Here is a 23,827-nt window from a genome sequence, read left to right as displayed (position 1 = left end):
AGAATCAACTGTCTCATAGATGACGGATTTTCAATTCAGTACCTCAGGGTTAGTCCTTTAACTAAAGGAAGAACCAGTAGGAGAACAACACTAAGCTGGGTTTTCTTTTGTTTTTTTTCCCTCTAACAGAGATTTTCACCATCACCACCTTCAACACCATCTTTTCAGTTAAAAAAATATATATTTTATAAATTTATATGTGTTTTACAATTCTAAGTATGGTAGAAACAAAGCATTTTAAATTTCATTAAATATATGAACACTGATATTTAAAGTCATTTTAATATAGTATTCTCAGAACCAAGTTGTGCTTAGAATTCTGTCAACACCACCCAGCTTAAAGTACATTTTAATGGACACAGAGAAAGTGCAATCCCTTTCACGGATAAACATTCTGGAATCCATTTATCTGTGAATCAAATGTTAACATTTCAGAGCAATATAACCCCAAAACAATATTCCAGGAACTGTGGATTGAAAATCATGTGGACTTCAGGCAACACCAATAAAGAAAAGGTTAAGTGGTCACAGCAATCCGTATGTGCATATGAGAATATTCAGGTAATTCTAGGGTTTTTATCCACATTATACGATCTATTTCACAGCAGTTGGTCTATTATTTCCTATCAAAATTGCTTGCTCTTAATCACAATTGCTCAGTTTTTTAAATGAACTGAAGATTGCTAACTATGCTGCAATGAGCCACTACCAAACCAATTATAGTTAGTAAAGAAATGAGCTGTGACACGCTGGATTCCGTGCCTCTGATTTTCTCAATAAATGTGACTCTTATTTGCGTAACCTTGGCATTACAACCTGAGCTTAATATACTGGCTCTAAGACAGGTATTTTTAAGTACAACTTGTAAATAATATATTAGGAACGTACCACACAAAGAACAATTTTTTTTACGTATGATATAGTTACTAGCTAACAGTGAATGCTTTAACACAGATAATTTAGATAATTCCGAAGATGACTCTTGAAGCCTCGTACTTAGAAATGAATTGTTGGCTGAATTTTTCTCATACTGACCTGGTGTTTCTGCTGCTGCTGTTTACTCATGTTCCTCATATATGTGTTGTATTTAACTATATCTTGGCTCATTTCATCCACTCTGTCCATCAGCAACTGTAGATTCTTTCCCAAATGATTGCTGAAACGTAAACATGAAATGTAAATACACTGACATACCATACTTTAAAGTTATAGCTTGCCACCTGCTAAAAGTGTAAGAGCACACACACACACACACACACACAAGCAAGGGTGGAGGAAAGAATCTGAGTCAGCTTGTTGTTCAGCTTTCCTTCCTGAACCCACAACTGGGACAAGAGTATCTGAAATGGCTCCATTTCTTATTGTCTGAGCACACACGTCAGGGTAGGGCAAGAATATCTATAATGGTATTTTCTTTTCAACCAAGTTTAGCCTGAACCCTTTTCCTTAGCACCCCCTCCCCCAAACTGTGCTCCAGGACATTGCAATTGGCAGCTAGAACCGATTTAAGAGGGAGAACCACGCAAACATAATTTCTCTATCCAGCAGGCTTTGGAAGAGCAACAATAGCATTTATTCTATAGAACAACATCTTCGTATAATGTGGGCTAATGCACACACTTTCTGTACGTCACTAATGTACGTGCTAGTACACTGACCATCACGGTCACTGATTTCTGCCTGCAGCTATCTCCTCCCGTGGGAAAGCCTGATACTACATATATTTACTTTAAAATTAACTAGCTGACAAGTAGTACTCATTCGTTCACGTCAAACAGGTATTTACTAAAGACCATTATGTTCCAGCTTCAGTGTCAGCAAATACGGAGATGACAGTGCATGAGACATTCGTGGTCTCCATCTTCATGGAGCTTACAATTCACCGGGGGTGGGAAGGAAGGAAGAGGGAGGTGGAGAGACACGTTAAACAGTATGGTTGGAAAGAGATTTAAAGAGATGACATGCCGAAAGCAAAGGCTGAAAAGGAATCAACCATACAAGAAGTAATCTAGGTGGAAGAAAGCACGAGTGCTAAAGGCCTGAGATGGGCAAAAACTCCAGATAAAAAGAAGCGGCCTGGCCTGGCTGGAGCATAGTGACAGGATAAGAAGGGAGACAAGCACACACAGGAGGTCATCAGCGGCATCACACAACGCCCAACACAGTATGAATGAGACCCTTCAACGTCACCGTGAACGGTGCCCTGGAGTTGCGCACGTTTGTGACAAGTTCTGCCTTAAATTTTAAAACGACCGCTCTGGTTGCTATGCAGAGAACACACTGGAGAGTAGAAACCAGGAATTCAGTGAAGAGTCTACTGTGGAGTGTTGGCAAGGTTGTAGAGAAACTAGAACACTCGTACATCGTGGTGGGAATAAAAAAAATGGTGTAGCCGCTGTGGAAAACAGTTTGGTGGTTCCTCAGAAAGTTAAACATGAAGTGACTTTATGACCCAGCAATTCCACTCCTATGTATATACTCCAGAGAACTGAAAACATGCTCATACAAAAACCTGTACACGTATGTTAATAGCTGCATAGCCAAAAAGCGGTAAAGCCCCAAATGTCTATCAAAGGGTGAATGGATAAATTATGGTCTAGCCATACCAAGACTACTACTGAGTCATAAAAAGAATGAAGTACTGATACATGCGTGACACTTAAAAACATTACACTAAGTGAAAGAAGCCAGATACAAAAGGCCACCTACGGAATGGTTCCGTTAATGTGAAATGTCCAGAACAGGAAAGCCACACAGACAAAACAATGCGTGCCTGCTGGGGCACAGGGGAAAAGGGTGACTACTTAATGGGCACGGGGCTTCTGTATGGCACGATGAAAATGTTCTGGAATTGGTGGTAATGGTTGCATAACATTGTGAATATATTAAAAACCAATGAATTGTACTTTTTAAGATGGTTACAATGGTGGATTTTTGTGTTACATGAATTTTATCTCTACTTTTAAAACTACACATACACACACACACACACACACATACACACACACACACACAACTATCATGGTATTACAGAGAGACGGTGGTAGTTTGGACTAGGACAGTGGCTGAAAGCACGCAGAACTGAGAGAGGAATCAAGGTGATTCCCAGTTTCCAGCCTTGAAAGCAGCTAAATGGTTGGTTTCAGCATCCACAGAGAAAGGGAAGGCTGAGGAAGAAAAAAATTGGCGATACTGGGAATGAATGAAAGTAAATCCAGTTAAAATATGGATTCTATATGGATTCCATCTGTAACGAAGAAAATTAGATTTCAGCTCTTTCTGGAACAGCAGAAAGAGCATAGAACTGGTTGGTACGTGTGAGTGTGTGTGTGTGTAAATTTACCTTTAATCCAAGGTCTGGTACTACCTACTTAACCTTGACAAAATGACTTAATGTATCTAGGAATTGAGGGCTTTTTTCAAATTAAATTTTATTTGTTATTTATCTTATTCCACTGTAATTTAGTGACTCGCTCTCAACACTAAAATATTTCTTCCTCTTTGGAAACCAGATTAAGTATTAACTTCTATTTTCTTCTAATCTCTTAATAGTCTGACTTTAATTCACCCATAATTAAGTGTTTGGGCCCATGGTACAAGGTGAGGAATTAAAATTATTTTTTTCCCTGTAGCTAATCAAATGTCTAGATCCATTGATTACACAGTCACATCGCTTTCCAAATAACTTTAGGATTAAAACTGAACAGTACTGTGTCATCTCCCATGTACTCTTTCAACACACATTATCCAGTACATCCTTCCTTTGCCAGCACTGTGAGATACTAAGGATTAACACTGCTGCACTCAACACATTCCAGTGAGGAGAGGAAGGCGAGCAGATAAATACAACACAGTGGTGGAAACTGCTATAATAGTACGGGATAGAAGAGAGTGTGGTCGATCAGATGTGAAGTTCTGGGTTAGGTGACAGCTGAATTTTGAGGTTTTGAAGAGGAGCTGGAGATAGGAGTTAGAGACAAGGAAGTGGGGGGGTCACAGCTGATACTGGGCGCAAGCAGCATGCTCAAAGACTGGCATGAAACGCATAAGACAAGACAATCGTACACTGGAGCACAGGAGAAGGGCAAGACTGGGGGTGGAAAAGAGCCATGAAACAAAAGAATGAGACAACAGTCAGAGCACAGAGACTCCTGGAAGCTAAGACTGCAAGTCTGGATTCTATTCTAAGCACAATGGGTAACCAGCCAAAGATTTTAAGCAAAGGAGTAATATGATCATATAATTTGCATTTAGCAAGATCGCTGCCATGAAAGAGGAAAAAGGTTAAAAGCAGGAAGTTAGGAGACTGTGAAAGTAATGAGGCGCAGAAATAATGAGGCCCTGGCCTAAGGCTGCAAAAGACAAGGAAGTCTGATGACGTCACTCCAGGAACGCACACTTCCCGGGAACACAGATGAGCAGACAAGGGCTCGCTGGAGAATGAGAAGCCAGCCAGAGAGCTGTAGCTTCATAAACTCCAAAGAACATATTTCAGGACAAAAGCGTTATCAACATATTCAATGTTTAGAGTCTACATCCATTAATACAGCAATAAAGTCGCCTTCTGTGACTTTAGTGAGACTTCTAATAACACAGAATCGATGGAACGATATGTGTTGAGGGTAAGTGGGAAATGAGGAAACAGACAGTGACACACAGAAAGTTCTACTAAGAATTTTAACTACAAAAACGGAAGAAAAATGAAGCAAACGGTGAAAATGGATAATACTGGCATGAGGTCAAAAGATGTTCTTTTTGTAACTTTACTTTTTAAGATGAGGGAGATTTAAACTAGTTTATATGTCCTTATTCTTAGGAAATACACGTTCAAGTAGTTAGGGGTTAAGAGTCACGTCTGCAATTTACTTTCAAATGGTTCAGGGGAAAGAGTACACGGTTTTTACGTCTACAGATAGAGAGCAGGTACCAATGTGGCAAGATACACAACTGGTGAATCTAAGTAAAAGCTTTATGGGTGTTCGCTGCATTATTCTTTCAATTTTTCTGAAGAGTTGAACACTTTCAAATTTTCTAAAAGTCGAAAAAACACGTCAATAAACATTAGTAGAAAAGAACCAGTACAGGGCGAAACTGAAAATATGCAGCAGGAGCGCATAGAAACAGAGTGAGATCCTGAGAAGGCAGGAGGGGCAGGATGGGACTGGCCTAAGGGGAGAGACACTGACCCTTTCAATGGAAGAACTGAGGCCCAAAGAGCTGTATTAAATACAAGAATTAACTAGTCATAATTAACTACCCAATTGTTAAATAATTCATTTGTGCCCTTACGTGCAACAGGAATTCAGAGAAGGGAAAGGTCCCTATCAATCCTATGACCGGGCAATTGTGGGGGCTGGGGTGGGAGAGGAGGTGTGCAGTGACCGTGGAGGAAACCATGCAGATGAAGAAGGCAAGCTACTGATGTACACAGAAAAAGATATGGTATTTGTTCCCAGAGCTTAAATCTTGGAGGCCAACTCCACTTATTGCAGCAATGAGAAAGGTACGACTAGACTAGATCCTCCCTCTCCACCTAAAAATGCCTTTAGTGTAAAGCATTAATATCACGTGTTGTAGGTATATGCAATTATGGTGGAAAAACACAAGCACAGACATGTGGACTCTAAACATTTTACAACATTTATATAACTATAATGCTCTTCAGAAATATATCCAATAAGAAATACTTAAAAATCTGCACAACAGGCCTTGTAAGGCAAAAGGAACTAACAGTAACACAGAACTATTTCACAGATACCAGGAAATCACGTGTCCATCACCAAAGGCAATTTTATGGGGATCTTTTCAGTACCAGTTCAACTAGAATACTGAAACAGGGAGCTATTGTTAGGAGTTTCAATAAAATCGCCTTTTTTTTTATTGTCAAGGAAACAAAGAACTGAAAACAGATAAACAGTTGTCAGCCAAGACGTGCAGTGATAAGTCAGCTCTAAGATATCAATTATCCGTATTATCCTTCTGTATGATACCCACCCTTGCTTCACCTTTTTAAAGAGAAAATAAAAACAATTTTTTTTTCATGTGTGAAAAGCTGAAGGGTTGTGTGTAACACATTTTTAAACAATTAATAAAGGCTGTAATGAAATAATCATTACTAAAACTTTCATTTAATAAAATTAAATATAGGAAGTTTTTTAAATGAAAGGGAATATAGTATGTTTTATTCACAGCATAGAACAAATTTATCAGGTAAATCAAAGAACTGGTCTCCACATATGGGTTGTGAAAAGCAAGACCAAGCAAAATGTTGAAGGAGGTGCTTAAGAATGATTTCTGATGCAGTTTCTTAGAAAAAAATTTATGGCAACTGGCCTGATTACCATCATCATGCTATTAGAGTTATAAATTAAAATCTGAAATGAACAAAGCTTTTAAAATATTATTATCAATTTGGGTCAATGAGATAATAGTCCATTAGTATAAGCATTGCTTCAAGGTTGGTTCATGTTTTTTCTCCCAACAGAACACCAATTTACCCTTTAAATAACTTAACATGGAAAGCAAAGGGCCTCTCTTCCTATTTTACATAAAATACAGAGGATAAAAACTATAATAAAATATTTGTCTAGATCTTAGTAGCTATGGCGAACTGGGAATGTTTCCTTGGCTATTATAACAAATGCTTTGGACAAACACATTGTAGGCTAGCTCACTGGTAATGCTAAAGCACAGAAGGGCTATATGTGTTTTGTATGCTCAATAAAGGAAGCTTGGGAAAAGCTGAAGACATAAATTATATAAGCAAAAGCTTTCGCATAGTAAGTTTAAAATTAGTATATAACAACATACTTAATTCATCAAATTGTAACCTTGCACGCTAAAAAGGTTCTCAGCTCAAAGCTTTAAATACAGGTGTGCCGAGTGTGTTTGTAAAAGCAATAAAGAAAAATATGACCTTCTAAAAGAGACAAATTAAAGGACTATTATGAATATATGTTTTTAGTCAAACAGTACACTCTTCGATGCCAAATCAGCCTCGCAACCTAGCTGTCTCACTTAGCACTGTTTACTATCCAGTTTCCATCTTCTGCCCCTGTACAGACTTTCTAGTGGCCTCTGGTAGATTCCTGCAATGAAAGGTGGCACTTCAAACACAAGTTCTTCTCCATCCAAGAGCATGGAGAAGAACACTGGGCTCTCTGGTCCTTCTGAGTTTATCCCACTTGTCTTACAGCGAAGCAGCTTATATTTTTCTGTGGTACAAGCTTCTATCTGGGATAACTGGAAATTTGACAAGTAACTGAGCTTCTGTTCCAAACTGGTCGCTGAAGAAAACACACCTTGTTTCTTTTAGCCATTCAACAAATGCCCATTGATTGACTACCTATTCTGTCCATTTAATTTCATTCTACAGGTCTGCTGTTAGCCTTTTCCCACCACAGAACAATCAAGAATACCAAGCTTAAAGGGCACTGAAGAGGAGCTATATACACAACTCTGTTAATATTTCTGCGAAGAGAAATAAATGAGGGGAAAAGAAACATTAATTCTATAAAAGAAACAATCTGTTTTGGAACATTTTAGTCAGCATTTTACCAATATAATAAATAATATCTTAGCAACTAGATAGCCAAAGCAGTCACAGTGGAGGAAATTACGTCACCACTGTCTCAGATAGCAAAAGCCAGTGCCAGGTCCAGAAAATTCTAATTTTAGTTGAAAATTCAAACTGGAAGCTTTCTACTAATAAAGTCTGCATCTGAACAAGGGCAAGCAAGTGTCTCCGGTAAAACAAAAAAAGTACTTTTGGTTTTCTCCTGAGCATTATTAAATATCCAGACATAATACCACAAGCCTCCAAGGATAATGTCCAATAAATAAAGAGCCAAATAAAAACCCCTCCCACACGGGCATTTACCTTATCAGAACAAAAACGATACAGCAAAGGCAGGAGAGGGTTCTTAGATTAGGAGCTAATTAGGATTCAAACACTGTCTCACTTTATCAGGTTGGCGTTTTTCCTGGGATCCGAGCAAGGCAGGACAAGTACTACATGTTGTTACATATGTCTTGGTAACCTCAAAATGTGCTTAAGTAATTTTCTTCTTGTTTCATAGGTTAAAGTCTAAGTAAAGGAATCTTTTGCAGAAAGAGATTAAAAAGGGACTTTTCATTAGGCAGGGCCACTTACCTGCTGGCAAGACTGAGCAATTCATGTTTATCTGCTACAGCCGACTTCTTCTCCAGCTCCCACATTAGGACATTGATCAGATGTGAATTTTTAATTACAATCGGCACTTCTTCAAACATGTGCTCAAAGGTGATACTTCCCTTTTTCAATCTGTGAAGCATGTTAAAAATACTTCAGTGTGGTGGTCAGAAGTAAATGTTCAATTGACTATTTCATACATTTCCCCTAATTACAGGCCCTCTCTCAGATAGATATGTGTTTGTTTCATTCGCACTCTCTAAAAAAGGGAGAGAATCAGTTTTACAATCAAGCATAAGTCAAGTGATTTGAATAACTTTGAAAATGATCCAAGTTTGAGCTAGAAGCCTAGAAAATAAGATTCTTGGCAAAAGAAACTATTCTTTCTTTGTAATCAGGTTATCTTCAGTGATACTAAAATGTAAGTATCACAGGAAGTTATGCTATATAATCTGTATCGAAAACCTTTAAAATAAATAGCTAGAAAAGGTAAATACTGAAGTTCTTGGAAAGTTCATTTAAAAAGCCCACTGAACTGAAGAGATTAACAACTAATAGACTACCACTCACAGAATATTCCACTGGTTCCAAACACAGCAAGAATGCAACTTCTCTGTAGAATAGTTATACACCATACCCAGAAATTCATCAGTTAGCTTTGCTTTTTAAATTCCTTGCACCTTAATTGCGTTAGGAGCCAAATGGGAAACTAGCAATGAACTATATGTCTGTCCTACATTAAGTCAAAAACACCACCTTTAAATAAGAAATAAAAATTCCTATAATGAATAGAAAATGAAAGGATTCTGAATATTTCTTTAAAATTTTAAAGTAAGTATTCCAATGCCATGGTGTAGTATCACAAAACAGCTTTATTGATTAATTCTCTGCATACTTGTTACCCATAAAATTTCCAGTGAGCCACATCCCCTACGGAATCCTTAAAACGTTTCTTTCCCAGCCCCCTCCCCATGAAACAGGAGCTCAGAAAGTAAGACACACAGCTCACAAAAGCACTGACACAGAGCTTACAATCTGAGAGCCCATGTTCATTCGTTCCATGTCCTTTATTTAATCATGTATTTCTTCAAATCCAGTAGCTGACTAATTCCCACTCTCCCTGAATTCACCCTTGGTGAGAACAGATGAGACGTTCCATAACGAATAGCTTAAATGGAAAGGGAGGGAGCCAGTGGTACTTGGCCACGCAGAAAACTCCTACCGTCCACATGGCAAAAGCATTACCACACCACCACCGAGTATTCAATAAACGTGGCTAAAATCTTAGAAGAAAAACACCCAGTCCTTTACCACATGCCTTACAGGCCCCCAAACACTTACGCTTCAGGAGAAAAATCCTTCTCTTTACAAACTTCCATCAGTTTAGGAGTCAGTCTGTATGCCTTTAGTGAGAGAGACCCTTGGGCAGTTTTTATGGGATCTCAAAGAAGGAAAAGAGAAAGAAATTACTAAGAATTCTGTCACTGCCAGTGCTTAAAAGGACACTGGTTCTAGGCACATGCTATTACTTAGCATACAACCTTGGCAAAATGAAGATCAAAATAAATAACCGGAACACAGTTTGAAGCAGATTCAAGCCAGTACAGCAAACAGTAACTGAAAATGAAGGAACCTATCATCCTACGTATAATACGTAGAATAACTTCCTCCCTAAAGTAAAAACAGAAGATTCAAAGTACAGTTATTTTCAAATCTATTCCTCAGCCAGAATCAGTAATCTTGATTAAAATGAAATATATCATGTGTTCTATACATCTTACATACATCTGGTATAACTAGAAGAAAAATACTGACGAATATTATTAAATATGAAAACTCACTGCATGCACTTGTGTAGCTCTTCAGTCGGCTAATGTAAATGAACAGCCCTGCAAACAAAATGTATCCATCCTAATAATCACTGTTCAAATATCTTAGTTAAAATAAATTTAAAAACAAAACCATTAAAGTCAAAGTGCTATCACAAAAGTGTCTTTCTAGTTTCAGAGAAACTCATTTTGTCAAAACTAACTACTTAAATACTCCCCGCTAAGGGAGCTTAGCACTTGCCGCATGATAACGGCTCCGGCATGCCAATATTCACCTAAAACCTGTGTTAACATTCATGTTGTCTGAAACTTAACACAGTGAAACTTTTCGCAATAGGTGATAAAATGAAAACCAAAATAGATTGAAACAAGTGGAAAATTCATCAAGGTCTGATGATGCAATGTTTCCAGCCAATATAAGTACACTTTAACAACTTGTTCTTTACTGTAATCCAATTGTTAACATACTGAAACAATTTTGGGGCAGCTCATAAGATTGATCGTATTCATTAGTATTTTTTCTGACAGATACTCAGGACGTTACATTTACTTCTCAGCTGGAAACTATATGCAAGTCTGCCAGATATGGCAAACTGTGAGTGTTTGGGGAGGGGGAAGGCTATAAAGCTGTTAAATTGCCTACAGTTCTGATACAGCACAGAACATCTGGTCTGGAGAGCTTGAGGAAACACCATTAAATAGGCCGAAAAGAAAAAAATCTTTGTGCTAAGAAACAGTCCAGGTTTTGTACGCTGCTGTCAGAGGTATAAAAAAAAAAACTTGGCACACTGTGTTATGATTGGTCAGTCACGTACAGAGCCAGACACTCTAGCAATCCGGGTTTGTTAGACATCTGGTCTAGTTCCACCAGCCCCTTCAAATGAGGGAGGGGAGACGGAGGAATAAAAATGAAGCAGCTACTCCAGCATTCCAAAATGTACACATCAGGGCTCTGATAGCAAGAAAAATAAACAGAAAGAAGGAAACCCTGTCTAGACTTAGCTGCTGCTGAGGCTGCTGCAGAAACAGGGTTGGTATTTACATGAGAAGGCCTGCCAGGCTGCTCTTAAGAGGCAAAAAGACAGAAAGCAAAAATAGTAGGAATAATATTAAGGGAAGAAAAGAATAATAAAGGAAACTCCTACAAACCGTAAATGAGAACGACAGATTCTTCAATGGCATGCTGGTAACTGAACTGAGAGTCCAGGAGCGCCCGGGTGACGAACGAGCCGTAATACGTGGACTGGTACCAGCCCACGTGGAGATGGTCGATGTTTACATGGCGAAGGCTTCGCATCATTTCCATCTGATACTGGACTAGATGATGGGGAGGAAGGGATACAACAGAAATTAATGATGCCACCAACAGCAAACACAATCTTTCTGGAAACACACTTCTGCACAACTATTTATTAGCTAAAGGGAACAGGTTTCCGGATTTAAAATTCATTCAGCTCACATACAAAGAAAACAACATTAAGTTTTCAAGTCATTTCAAATCACTAGGGCTTTCCTTTGTTTCATTAGCAAAAAAATATTTTGTAAAGAAGGTATTAAAAACACAGTAATACCTCGTTCTAAGCAAGGAATTACTTATTAAATGTAGTTTCCACTCCCCTTCTTAAGACCCTAAAAATAGTAAATATTTAAGAAAAAATGTTGCGTAATTACTAAACTGGTAGTTAAGAAGTTTCATTTGAATTAGTAAGAGAGAATTGTTATCAGTCTCTTCTTTAACACAGTCTTTAGAACTGAGAAGTTAAAACCATCAAAAAACTAATGGGGAAACAATTAACTACCACATTATTTAAATATGAACAGGATACAAGCTGTAGCTGATTTAAAATATAAGAATTCATTTTTGCCTTCATCTGGTGCCCCCTGCTGCATATGCTAAATTTAAAAAAGAATTATTTTTTCTTGTCTCTGTGTTGCTTTGTGTTAAGTAACACGTAATATTTTTTTTCATTAGAACAGAGTTTTATTTTAATCTCCATGTATGGAATAAAAACGTTGGATGACTTTTACTTTTGTCAAATTAATGACTATAATGTGCATTATTAACTTAAAGCAGCATCTCTAGAAAAATAGGTGCAAACTGACAATAAATAAAACATTTAAAAAAGCAATATAGCCCAATAATGAGTAGCAATTATGTGATACAGGAGAAAAATTTATAGTCAACATAATATCCAAGCTATTTCTATTATAATGAATGCTAACTATGTTGAGTAAACATATTTTCTTAACTCGGAATCTAACCATTTCATTTTTAAAACTCAATCAGGTTTTAACAAAAAGTTATATGTCTGTCACTTCCTTGGTTATAGCACCATAGTTTTACAAAGCAAGACAAGATTCAGGAACATAAAGTAAAAAAGAACCTTCCTCAGATGGACATGGTCTTATTTTGCAACACTCTTACCAGGTAAAGAAATTACAAATCGGCTTATTCCAAGGAAGGTTCTATTTCTCATGATAAAAAATGGCAGCGAACTCATCAACTACTCAAAAATTATGTGGTTTTTTTTAAAATTTTTCCTTTTATACACAATATGATGGCCCCAAGAAGCAGCATAGAATTAACATGATAATCTTACATCAATTATCTTTTATCTTAAATTTGTGTCTCTTTAGCACATGAAATCCCAGCTAGTTGTAAGGTTCACAGCAACTGCATAAATTTGGGACAAAACTAGTGATGTAGTCTCTTACTGCTTTAAAACTCCATAACCCTCTAAAGTGAAATCACTGATTTGGCTAATGAAGTTTAATCAAATTTAACTTACAAATGAAAAGTTTCAATATTACAACTAAAGAGTCAGACTGAAATGATCATTTATTTTAAAGGGATAAGGAAGAAGCGATGGGGAGAGATTACCAAGCAACTGACAGTACAAATACAGTTTTATAGAATAATTTTTTTTAAATCCATACTACCAAAACATCTGTTAATGTACTGTTTAGCTGTAACATAAGCAGGGGTTAGACTCTATCAACTTGCAGGAGTAGGAAAGAAGAAAAGACTTGGAATCTAGAGATCTAGGTTCTCATGCCAGCTCTGAGATTTCTCCCGTGGGCAATCTTGCTGTCCAGTTAATGAGCCTTCCCTGACGCTCAGCTTGCCCATCTCCTAACAGATCTGAGAGCTCATCCCAGACAAAATGCTATGACTGCACATTGTTCATCTGATATGCTAATTGTAAGTAATGATTTTTCTATAAACTAAAGCAGGGCCTCCAGCATGCATTAATACTGAACAAAACAATGTATTTGTCTGAAAATATTCTGTAAGCTTATTAAGTCTCCCTTTAAATAGCCTGAAAATAGCAAATTTTATGAGAGCATTTTCAGGTTGCAGGCGGTAAAAACAACAACTCTGTAATCAGTAGCAAACCTCCAAATTCCTTTTTCATCCAGAGTCTCACCTACCTTACAGCCCCCTGGATAAGGACAAGAATTAAAATGAAGTGTTTCGATTACGGAAGAGACTGAGGGATCTGCGGCCTGTCATCCTGTGGAGTTAGCACTGCTCCAACTTATTGATTTCTGGGGATAAGGACACAGAAGCTTAGAGATGAGCTGCTCCATTATTGGGGGCTGAGGGGGCCACTTGCGTTTTCCTCTTCTACAACTTAGAAAATCATGACACCCATCTTTTGCAAGACTGTAATAAAAACTTTGTTTTTAAGGTCATAAGAGTTTTCACAAGACCTAACTACTATAGATGAATATAGTACAAATATGTAACTGTTGAGGGGTGGCCGGTTAGCTCAGTTGGTTAGAGCGCGGTGCTGACAGCACCAAGGCTACTGGTTCAATCCCCACATGGGCCACTGTGAGCTGCGCCCTCCTTCAAAAAAAAAGAAAATTAAGTGTTAAGATCAATGACAGGTAAGTTGATAAAACTGCTTTTGAAAATCTACAGCACACTGGAATTTCACTATTACACACAAAAATATGTGCTGGGCCTATTTTATGTGAAATTTCCAGATATTCTCTATCTTGGTTTGGACTTACCACCTCAATTTTAAAAATTAAAGAACAAACACAAAAAAACCCACAACTTAACAAAAAAAGAAAGTCCTCTTGGAGACATCACACACAGAAAGAAAAGATCTGCAAGGACTGATCTGTGAGAAGATAAAGATGGGGTCCTCACCAGACGACTCTCATATGAGGCTCCAATAAATGCATGGTTTGACAGGTCACTTTGATTTAATAAAATTTTCTTACAAGTGATATTTTTTTCTATTATATACAAGCCGAGCTACAAGAAACAACTCACAAACAGCTAGTGAACTGCTTTATCTCTGCAGACTTCTAGGTCTGAGTCCTCTTCCTAATGTTGACACGGACGTGTGACCCTTGTCTCCCTGCACCCACGCTGGTTTTCCTCCTCCTCCTCCTCCAACACACGTTTTCAAAAAGCACAAAACCTAAACCCTGCAAAAGCTATGTAGAGATAAGAAATGCAGAGCAAAACCTGCTCCCGGAAGCCACCGTTAATCAACAGATCTGAGCCGTCACACCAGCTGACACCTATTTACCCCTCTGGCCTACAGAAGAGACAGAGAAAAATTCATGAAATGGTGACATGCCAATAAATTTTACACAGGAAATAAGGAACCGTCATTCCAGATTCTAATCGCCAGGGCAAATGCCATTGCTTTTGTGGCTATGCTAGTCTCTCTCAGGAGTTACATTGTGGGAGGTAGGGAAGGAAGGCGGGGAAGAGGCTCCCGCTCCAGAAGAGGCAGTGAGGATGCTGTCTCCCGCCCAGCCCAGAGGCTCTGCCCCATGGGGAGGTAGAGCTCTGCCTTCTCACGCCCAGGTCCAGCCCGCCTCACTTCCCTGGGTCGGATTTTTAATTGGCGGATGTAAAAGATGTGGCTAGACGGAGACAGGGTTCACTCCTATCTAGGGAGTGCCTCACACCTCAGAACAAAGAGAAACACTTCAAAAGAAATAAAAGGAACAAAGAAGGAAAAGAGAACATGAGGCCCCTGGCTACAAAGTACCTTTTCGTATTGCTGAGTTAACACTGATCAGTGAAGAAATCCCACTTACAAGCAACTTTGTAGAGTTGGTCCAGGGTTAGACACACTTTCATTTTTGTTCTAAAGTTATACTTAACAGAAGCCCAAGCAGCAATGGAACCAATCGTATGCAGTTAATGGCTAAATAATCCTGGGGAATTTCCCAAAGATGACTAGCAAAGGGAAAGAATATTTGGAGAGGGGACTATTTTAAAATGTATGGTACTATCCACCAGAAGGGCTCAGAATTGTGTAAAGTTTAGGGAAGAACCTTTAAAACATTCTTAGTTTAAAAAGCCAATACCCTATCAACTGAGAAAACAGTGAACAGCAGATGAATTTCAAGGACAAATTGGAAGTTACAACTAAGCTGACTCAAATTTCTAACACAAAAGCTATACTTAGATGCAACTGAGATGGTGCTACAGAATTTGGAAGAATTATAAAAATAAGCTGAAGTTTTATAAATCTGTTTCACCTCTACAATTGTCTTCATTGGCTAAACCCCTCCCAAGCAAAGGAGAGCCGGGTTTACAACGGTATATTCATATTCACTTTTTCCAGATACCCTCTTTGCAAAACAGTCAATTGTAAATTGCCTAGAGCTAAAACTGTCTTAACTAAGGCAGGCTGCCCAGTGACACTTCCTTTCAAAACACCCACCACATTTGTTGGGCTTTCTCTTGTTTTATCTCCAAATATGAAAACCCTGAGAAGAATATGTTGTCTTGCATCTAAATGCGACACCTGGAGTTGCACTGCCACACAGCCACCAGGCGTCTGCGAGGGGCGCTCTGAAGACACTGGGAAGGGCAACGGGTGCGGAGAAGCTCTTCAGTTCAGCATTAACCAGCATTCTTTCACCTTCAATTCCTCACCCTCGTTTGAAAAATGATCTTTTCCATTTTATTATTTTAAGTGAGCCCTCATGAAATACAATTTCTCACTAAAAAACAGGAACAAAGAATCGCCACAGTTAGCGAGGCTGGAATGAGCTGAAAGTAGAACGTTAAAGCCGTAGCATACTCTTAAAACTCAACCTCTGTTGGTCAGATTAAGAGGGAAAACGTGGTTTATAGATGTCAAACTAGGGAACTCTTAAAGGACAAAGTAACCTAATTTAAAATTTAAAAATTAAAAACAAGTTTAATGGGCCTATTGTCTTATTTAATGACTTAATATTGTATCAAATAAACCCAAATTATTTTAAAATATTTATAAAATTGTATTAAAATATACATAGCTAGTATAGCCTGGGGGGAAAGGGTAGAGCTGAGCCCCAGGAAAGAAAGAGCACTTAGTAAGCACTTAGTGCGTCAGATTTCCTGCTATGTGGGCTTCATATGTTACCTGACTTTGTTCCTCACAGTAACTCTAAGGAGCTAATCGCGATTACTGAAATCCTTTTAGAAAAGCTGTTCACCACAGCTTGTAAAGTGGCAGGACTCAATTTGACTTCAGACTCTCTGACTCCAAAGCCCAGGCAACCACCCATTTATAGAATTTCGTCTCTTCATATTGGTAAAATGTAAATTATTTCTGAATCAATAAAGCATAACAGAGAGACACAACAGAAATATACAATTTCTATGTTTCCAGAAACCACAGCCTGCGCATGTCTGATCACTAGATTAACCAATAATTTAACTCTACCAGTAGATTTTATGTGATAAAACTACCTTCAAAGATTTTAAAATGTCAAAGTCGATGATTATCACAAATATGTAATCAAACTCCTAAAACACTGCATTCTATCTTACTATTTGAAACTTATGCCAAGACTACTTTGTAACTAAGAACTGGCTCAGATCAAAGATGACTTGTACAAACACATCAAGTAAGCGAACAGAGACCAGATCTAGTACATGTTCTTTGCAGCAAAGAAACAAACTAGGCCCCATCTAGAGATGGCTTTAAAAGCAAACACACAAACAGAACTCCACAGCTCTGAAACGAATCAATGATTTCAACAAACAGGAAAGGGAAGTGAAACACATCAGCCTCTCCTGTCTGTTGCAGCACCAGGGCTAACCTGAGCAGGGCTGTGAAGAAAAGAATGACAAGTGTCTCTCAGCAGCGGTGTGACACCAGCAAGCGAGGGACGGCAAGAGGCTGCGAAGGCAACGCCCCGTTATTGAACAAGACAAACTACTCTGCTTTCCTGTTCGTATCAGATTTTCTGCCAAGCTGCACATAAGTTTCAGGCAATGTTCAAAGCTAGTAACAGATGTAGATTTAAGCAAACAGAATGTGCATTTGGGGGAAAAAAAATTAAATAAGAGTCTTCTTTGGGCGGAGTGCACATTTCTTAAAACGTCCATATTCTCTTCGCCCAGTCTGTATCACATACTCATTCTTTTTTCAATTAATACATCTGTTATTAAGGCCACCCTGGTGTCTGCCTAAGAATTGTGGTAGCAGTTCAATTTTTCACAATGAAGTGCCCAATATAAATTCTACTCTAGAAATTAACCTGTTCCATTTAAGTAAGAGTAACAAAAATACTGCCTTTCTTAATAATCTTACAGAAGTATTTTTTTAAATAGTTCATTTGTCCTGAGTGGTTTAATTTCTTCTTTAAAATGTTTATGAATTCTGATAAATAATCTCTTCTGAATACCAACTGGGAATAAGGGATTTGGGGGTGAGGGGGTCACTCCATCTTCTAAAACTAGTAAGACTTTGAAAATTACTGGAAATCAGGTTTTTTGAAAAGTTTTAATGTATCTCAAGAAGTCTTCTATGAAATAAACTGGACTCTTCAGAAATTAATATATACAAACTGTAACAAATTCATATTGTTATCTTCTTACCCAAATCATGAAACACAGCCAAGAGACCCTGTTTCTTTGAGGTTATGAGAATTTGAAATATATATACATGTATGGCCTTGGTCATGAAAACACATAAGAGCATGATAGAGAACAGCTACTAAGTTAACTGTACTATGCGATTTGAGATATTTATACAAAGGAAATGAATTCACCTTAACAGGACCAAGAGTTTTAGGCCCCTTACCTCTCACCACAAAGAATTCTCACTTAAAAAATAACCTACTGACCACTGCTATCTCTTGCAACAATTAAGAGCATGGTATGTTAGAAGACCAAATGAGAATTTCTGGATTTGGAAATATATTCCATGCTGTGTAATAAACAGGCTCTTTCATAAGGGCAGGTAACAGTCCTGTGATATTGACAGCTATACATCAGGTACTAGATTAATGCTGGCAGGTAGGTGCTTACAGTACTCTAAAAGAACTGAATGTTTCAAAAAACGTGGCAGTTGTTAATGCTCTAGAGAAATGTTAAAATTATCAGGAAATTATATATCTGCATCTTACCATCCATCTTATCATATTCACAGAGGATGTGAAGTAGCCTGCGTTAAAACATAAAATAGTCAGTAAAATTAGGATTAGAAAAAAATATAAATTAGAATATAGGAAGTGAAACTGAAGGTGAGGCCGAAACCTGAACAAAGTGGAACAAGCCGTAGATATTTTGAGTAAAATATACACATTTAGCTCTGAAAAGCCTGGCAATCAAAGCAAAAAGAGAAACATGGTCATTTATATTATCCAAAGTAGGCAAGATTTTTCTCTAGTTCTTAACCTTAAAATAAAATTTCCATGTGGGGTTTCAGGGGAAAACTACTGCGTAACTTTTTGAGAAGCAGACTTTTCTATAATAGAAAAATCAATCACACTTGGTTGACTTTTCCTGTAAATCTGGGTTTTTAATGTAAAACAAAAAGAGAATGGCCACACGAGTGCTTTTCATTACACGGAAAACAGTTCGGATAAGTTATCCTCATCCCCCAAAAAGAATAAAGGGCTGCCAAAATGAATTGTCTCGTCCTGCAAGAAACTACCTATCGATTCAAACTCCAGTTATTAACAAACAAACAAACAAACATAGAAAGGGCTGCATCAGTAGTGAACACTAAATAGTAAAAATAGAGAACAAATGATCACTTTTTAGAAATAGTATTTGCAATAAACAAACAAAACGATTTCAAAAATAAATGGTCTGAAACCATGTACTGAGCATCACCTGTGTGCTCAGGGAATCTGATAAAATTACAGTGACAGCATCTTCTAAAAGGTGCCCCCTCTTCAATATGGCTGCCCAATGAGTGGCTGGTAGGGAACGCATTTCCCTCTCTAAACAAACCTTTATTTCCTCACTGAGAAAATGGTGGTTTCAACTTCCAACCACATGATGATGACAATTTAGAAAAACTTCCCTCCAGTCCAGATGGCTCTTGGCTTAATGAACATTTTCAGGGGCCGTCCCATAGGTGCTGCACTCCGTAAAAGCATACACTGACTTTATCAATCACACCCTCCACGCCTACGACTTCTGTTTTCTCCCTTGGTGAGAAGCATTCTGAGTCATCAATCTGACTACTTCTCCCACACTCAGCTCAGTCATCTACCTTCTTCAGTAGCTCTCAAATTTGTTTTCTCCAAGGCAAAAATCATTTATAGTGTTGCTAAAAAAAATTAACTGGCGTGGATTGAAAATGCTCATGTAATGCTAAGAGAAAAAGCAGATAAAACTATAAACCATAAAATGCCAAGAAGTAAACAACCTGGGTTGTGCCTTCTTCCTAAAGAGAAAGACTGGAAAGAAATGTGCTAAAATGGTAATGGCACTAGTTCTCCAGGGAGTGAGATCAGAGATGATTTTTGTTTTCTTACTGATGTGGCACATATAATAGGAGTCCCTACGGATAGGATTCTCTATTGCTGGCCAACTTGCTACATTTTACATGGTCGCCAAATAATCTCTGTACCAGTGCATCTGAAGGGCTGAAACAGGGAACAGGATAGACTACCAGACTACTTAGCATCTGAAGTAGCCAACCTGGTCTGAATACCTCTGCTATGCACTGAACGGTGACCCACCCCAAATTCGTATGCTCAAGGCCTAGTCCCCAAGATTACGGTATATAGAGATGGGGCCTTTGGAAATCATTAGGTTTAGCTGAGGTCGTGAGGGTGGGTCCCTCACAAGGGGATTAGTGTCCTTGTAAGTAGAGACAACACAGAGCATGCTCCTCTCCCCATCTGCAGGCTGTACTGAGTCCTCATGTGAAAACACAGTAGGAAGGAGGCTACGACCCAAGGATACAGCCCTCACTAGACACCAAGCCTGCTGGCACCTTGGTCTTGGGCTTCCAGTCTCCAGAACTGTGAGAAATACATTCCTGCTGGTTAAATTACCCAGTCTATGGTATTTCATTATGGCAGCCCAAGCTAAGGGGATACCATCTTCATTACACATTAGTTGTGTAACCTACTACAAGTTATCCCAGCCTAGGTCTCCTCTGTTGTAAAACGGGGAGGAAAACAGTACCTACTTCATACGGCAGTTAAGATTAAATGAAATCCTTCACAACTACAGGTTGGTGCACTGAATTACCTCAAGAAGAGCAACGGGTTTTCACCATCACCTATTATTTAAAAATGCTATTTATAATCCAGAGGTTATGACACTTACCTGGCTCAAAGGAAAAGGTTATGGAGTTTGGGTTGACTAAATTGGTCCCCAAGTGTGTAAACTCCCCTTTTTTCCATCACCATATTGGGAGTAGGGGGAAGTCAGGAAAACGGGGGAGGAGATCAGAGGTTGTGTGTGTGGCTAAGAAAAGCGGTCTATGAATTTGTAACATCCACTTCGTGAAACAGAATTCTTATGTACAAATATGAATATAATCAAAAAATAATCTACCATGAAAAAGGATTACAAAAGGAAAAAAATAATTCCTTAGATTTTTAAAACTAAGCTAATTATATTCAATACAATAAAGAACAGATTCAATAAAGAGACAGCTACAGAAATTAGATTTCAAGAAAAGGTAATCGTAAGTGTTCTATTATTACTGTGTATATAACAATATAATTGCTTGTACTATGTAAGTTTCTATCTCCTGATTCCATTTATAACTCTTCCAAAGAAAGGAAATAAGCTCCTGCCCTCTTCCCAATGGGTGAGTTTAAAAACAACACTGCGAATGGGGGTGAGGGTGGGGGTGGGAAGGAGGAGTGAGCAGCAGGGCCCACATACCTGAGGGGCTGAGTAAAGGTCAGTGGAAATACAGCCTGCCCAAGCGAAGTAGCTGAACTCAATCAGATACAGCAAACAGCTTTCCCCTGTGCCGTCTATTGCTTAGTGGGATGATCCACTATGGCACTCTCAAATGTCCAAAGGGAGTTCCTTTACCTTCAAACACCAGGACAGACTGGATAGAAAATCAGTATTAAAGATGCCATAAGAAGAAAGCCTGAAAGACACCACCTTTTAAGAGTATCCTTAACTGCAACCTAAAGAAAGAAAAGTTAGCAAGAATTAAAAGTGACAAGTTATAAAAAGAAAAGGTTAGGATGGACAAATAATTTCCTGTGGATTATTTAATCAGAGAAACAGACGTATGTGCGTAGCCACACTCTCAATCCACCCTTTCTAATCCCTACCTCTTTCCTTACACGCTCTGCTTTCATCTAAACTTATTTTTATAGGATAAGGAATACAGGTACCATGCTGAGAAAACGATCAAGCAGAAATCCTCACGGCAGCCACAATAAATCTGAGGTTGGAAAACCTGAGGCTTGTTTTTAATGAGGCCATGCTACCTTTCCTGTTGCAATCTCCTTTTCCCCAGACCAAATGCACAGGCACTTGTGTGGAGAGAGGGTCCAAAGCTTTCACCAAATTCTCAAAGGGCGTCCAGAGCCAAGAGAGTATCAAGTACTGAGACGCACTGAGGAACAAGCCCACGTGGTCCTGGTGGTTTGGAACGCCTCTGTGCGCCTGTGAGGGGAAGGAGGGAGAGAGGCGAGGCCCGAGGCACAGTCAGTCAGTTCAGACAGCCCAACTGCACAGACAGCGCTCAGATCACCAAAGATACCCCATCAGGAAGAGCAAGAACGACAGGCCAAAGTTCTCAGTGGGCGACCCAAGAGAATGTCTGCGCTCTTACCTGTCCTACCAAGACCAGAAAGTCCGCCCTGGGGAAAGCTGGATGGATGCTTCACCTAAACTACTCCATGATCAAAACTAGTAATTCCCAAGGCAGAAAAGAGAAAATACATGCCCTTACCCACAAGGTGGCATGACTGGAGCTAGTAAGCCAAGACTGCTGCAAAGGAAGGGCATGGTAATCCTAATAGAGAACCCTTCTCTATTTGAGAAGAACACAGATTTTGTGGAAAAGTTGGTCTCTAGCAAAAATGTTGCATTATAAATATATGCTTAGCCAAATCATACTGTGCTATGTCACAAATTTACCTTGGAGCTTTACAGCTCTAGTCACACTAAAAACCGACCTCAAGCAACTGAGTAATCTGTTCCCCTTTGAGGTTTTTACACAGCGATCTCTAGAAGCCATGCCTGAGACCTGTCTACTCAGTTCTCATTACGTCATGTAATCTGAAGCTCCTGAACGTACTATTCTATGGCGGCCTCTTGGATGAGAGAGGAAGATGAAATACCAATATGGGGGGGGGGGGGTATCAACAACTGAAAGGCAAGAAAAGTACTACAGAAAGATGTTGGAAAGCTACAAAACAGACCAAATAATTCTGCAATTGGCAGGCAGAATCCTGCTGCCAGATGTTTGAAATAGAATTAACCTCTATGGACAACACTGATAAAAATAAACTGCTATTTATTCTAGATAAATAAATATCTAGGAAAGCCTAAATAACTATCTAGGGAAGGGCTATCTTTGTTTAACTTTCCTGCAACACCTCTTTCAGACTGTCGCCCCCACCCCACCAAAAAGTGTCCCTTACTGCACTGTCCACAGATACTGAGTCAGCAGCGTACGCCGAGACTTTTGAAAACGTGTCAAAAGCAGATTAAACAACACCTACTTACAAAGCTAAGTTTAATCAGGATATTCGCAATATTTCAAAGCATTTTCAAACCAGGTAACATCACCTTAATAACAACAAAACCCTCCTCGGTCCTCAAAGGATATATAACTATTCCTCGCAGAAAAGATTACAATTGCGCTAGATAAAGGCATTACAAATGGCTTACAGATGCTTGTTCTTTATATTTTGGGGAAGAAAACTCTTAAACAGCAAATTCATATGTTCACCCCTTCATAGAGTCACGCGAGAAATTGTTTTTACGAGCTACCATGCGCCAGACTTTCCAGTGCGGTCCAGCACAGGGCGGTGGAGACAGGAACGGTTTCTGTGGCTGCCATTCCCAAGGAGAGAGGCACACAGGACACAGGGTGATGGCCAGAATTCCTACCCAGATGCTTCATGTTCCTCAAAGAACATACCTGGGCAATTCCATAGCATTCTCTGGGCCTTTGAAGTGAGCCAACTATCTCTGTTAATAACTCTGTTAATAACTCTGGCTCTCTGTTAATAACAACCAGGAAATTCAAGTTGGAAGTCAAAGGCCTTGCTTCTTACCTTGCAAAATAATAATAAAGGGCAAAGTAGCCGCAGGTTGAAAAACAGGAGACCTGAGCTGCAATTTTGGCTTTGCAGAGGAAACCCTCCAAACTGCCCTGAAAAATACAGTTTTAGGATCACCTAATTTTTAATTGATCTCAAGTGAAAAAATGATTTGGTTTCATGCTTATCCCATGGTAATGGTGATAATAATAAATGACAAAATAGAAACGACTACCCTCGAGAGAAATCTGACAGTGTAAGGGTTAGAGCAGGGAACAGATTTTAAAAAAAAACAACAACAAAAAAACTTCCACGCATAAAATTTCATGTGTTTCTTGGCTAAGTTTTGACATTCGAATCAATT

The 23,827-nt window shown here is 38.7% G+C and overlaps 1 protein-coding gene across 1 annotated transcript in view; it reads right to left on the bottom strand.

Moving 5' to 3' along the window:
* The window catches only part of EIF3H (eukaryotic translation initiation factor 3 subunit H), an 89,984-nt gene that overhangs the window by 3,361 nt on the left and 62,796 nt on the right, over positions 1 to 23,827 (bottom strand). The window contains exons 3-6 of the mRNA XM_019747372.3: positions 11,149 to 11,316; positions 9,512 to 9,611; positions 8,153 to 8,302; positions 1,036 to 1,156 (exon numbers count right to left, since the gene is read on the bottom strand). Coding sequence (XP_019602931.2) covers positions 1,036 to 1,156; positions 8,153 to 8,302; positions 9,512 to 9,611; positions 11,149 to 11,316 — 539 coding nt within the window. The remainder of the gene's footprint in view (positions 1 to 1,035; positions 1,157 to 8,152; positions 8,303 to 9,511; positions 9,612 to 11,148; positions 11,317 to 23,827) is intronic.

The sequence above is a fragment of the Rhinolophus sinicus genome, chromosome 6 (genome assembly GCF_057876585.1).
Source record: "Rhinolophus sinicus isolate RSI-liver-muscle chromosome 6, RSI-T2T, whole genome shotgun sequence".
NCBI classification, from domain to species: domain Eukaryota; kingdom Metazoa; phylum Chordata; class Mammalia; order Chiroptera; family Rhinolophidae; genus Rhinolophus; species Rhinolophus sinicus.
The sequence above is the reverse complement of the archived record's forward strand: the minus strand, read 5'-3'. Positions and strand labels throughout refer to the sequence as shown.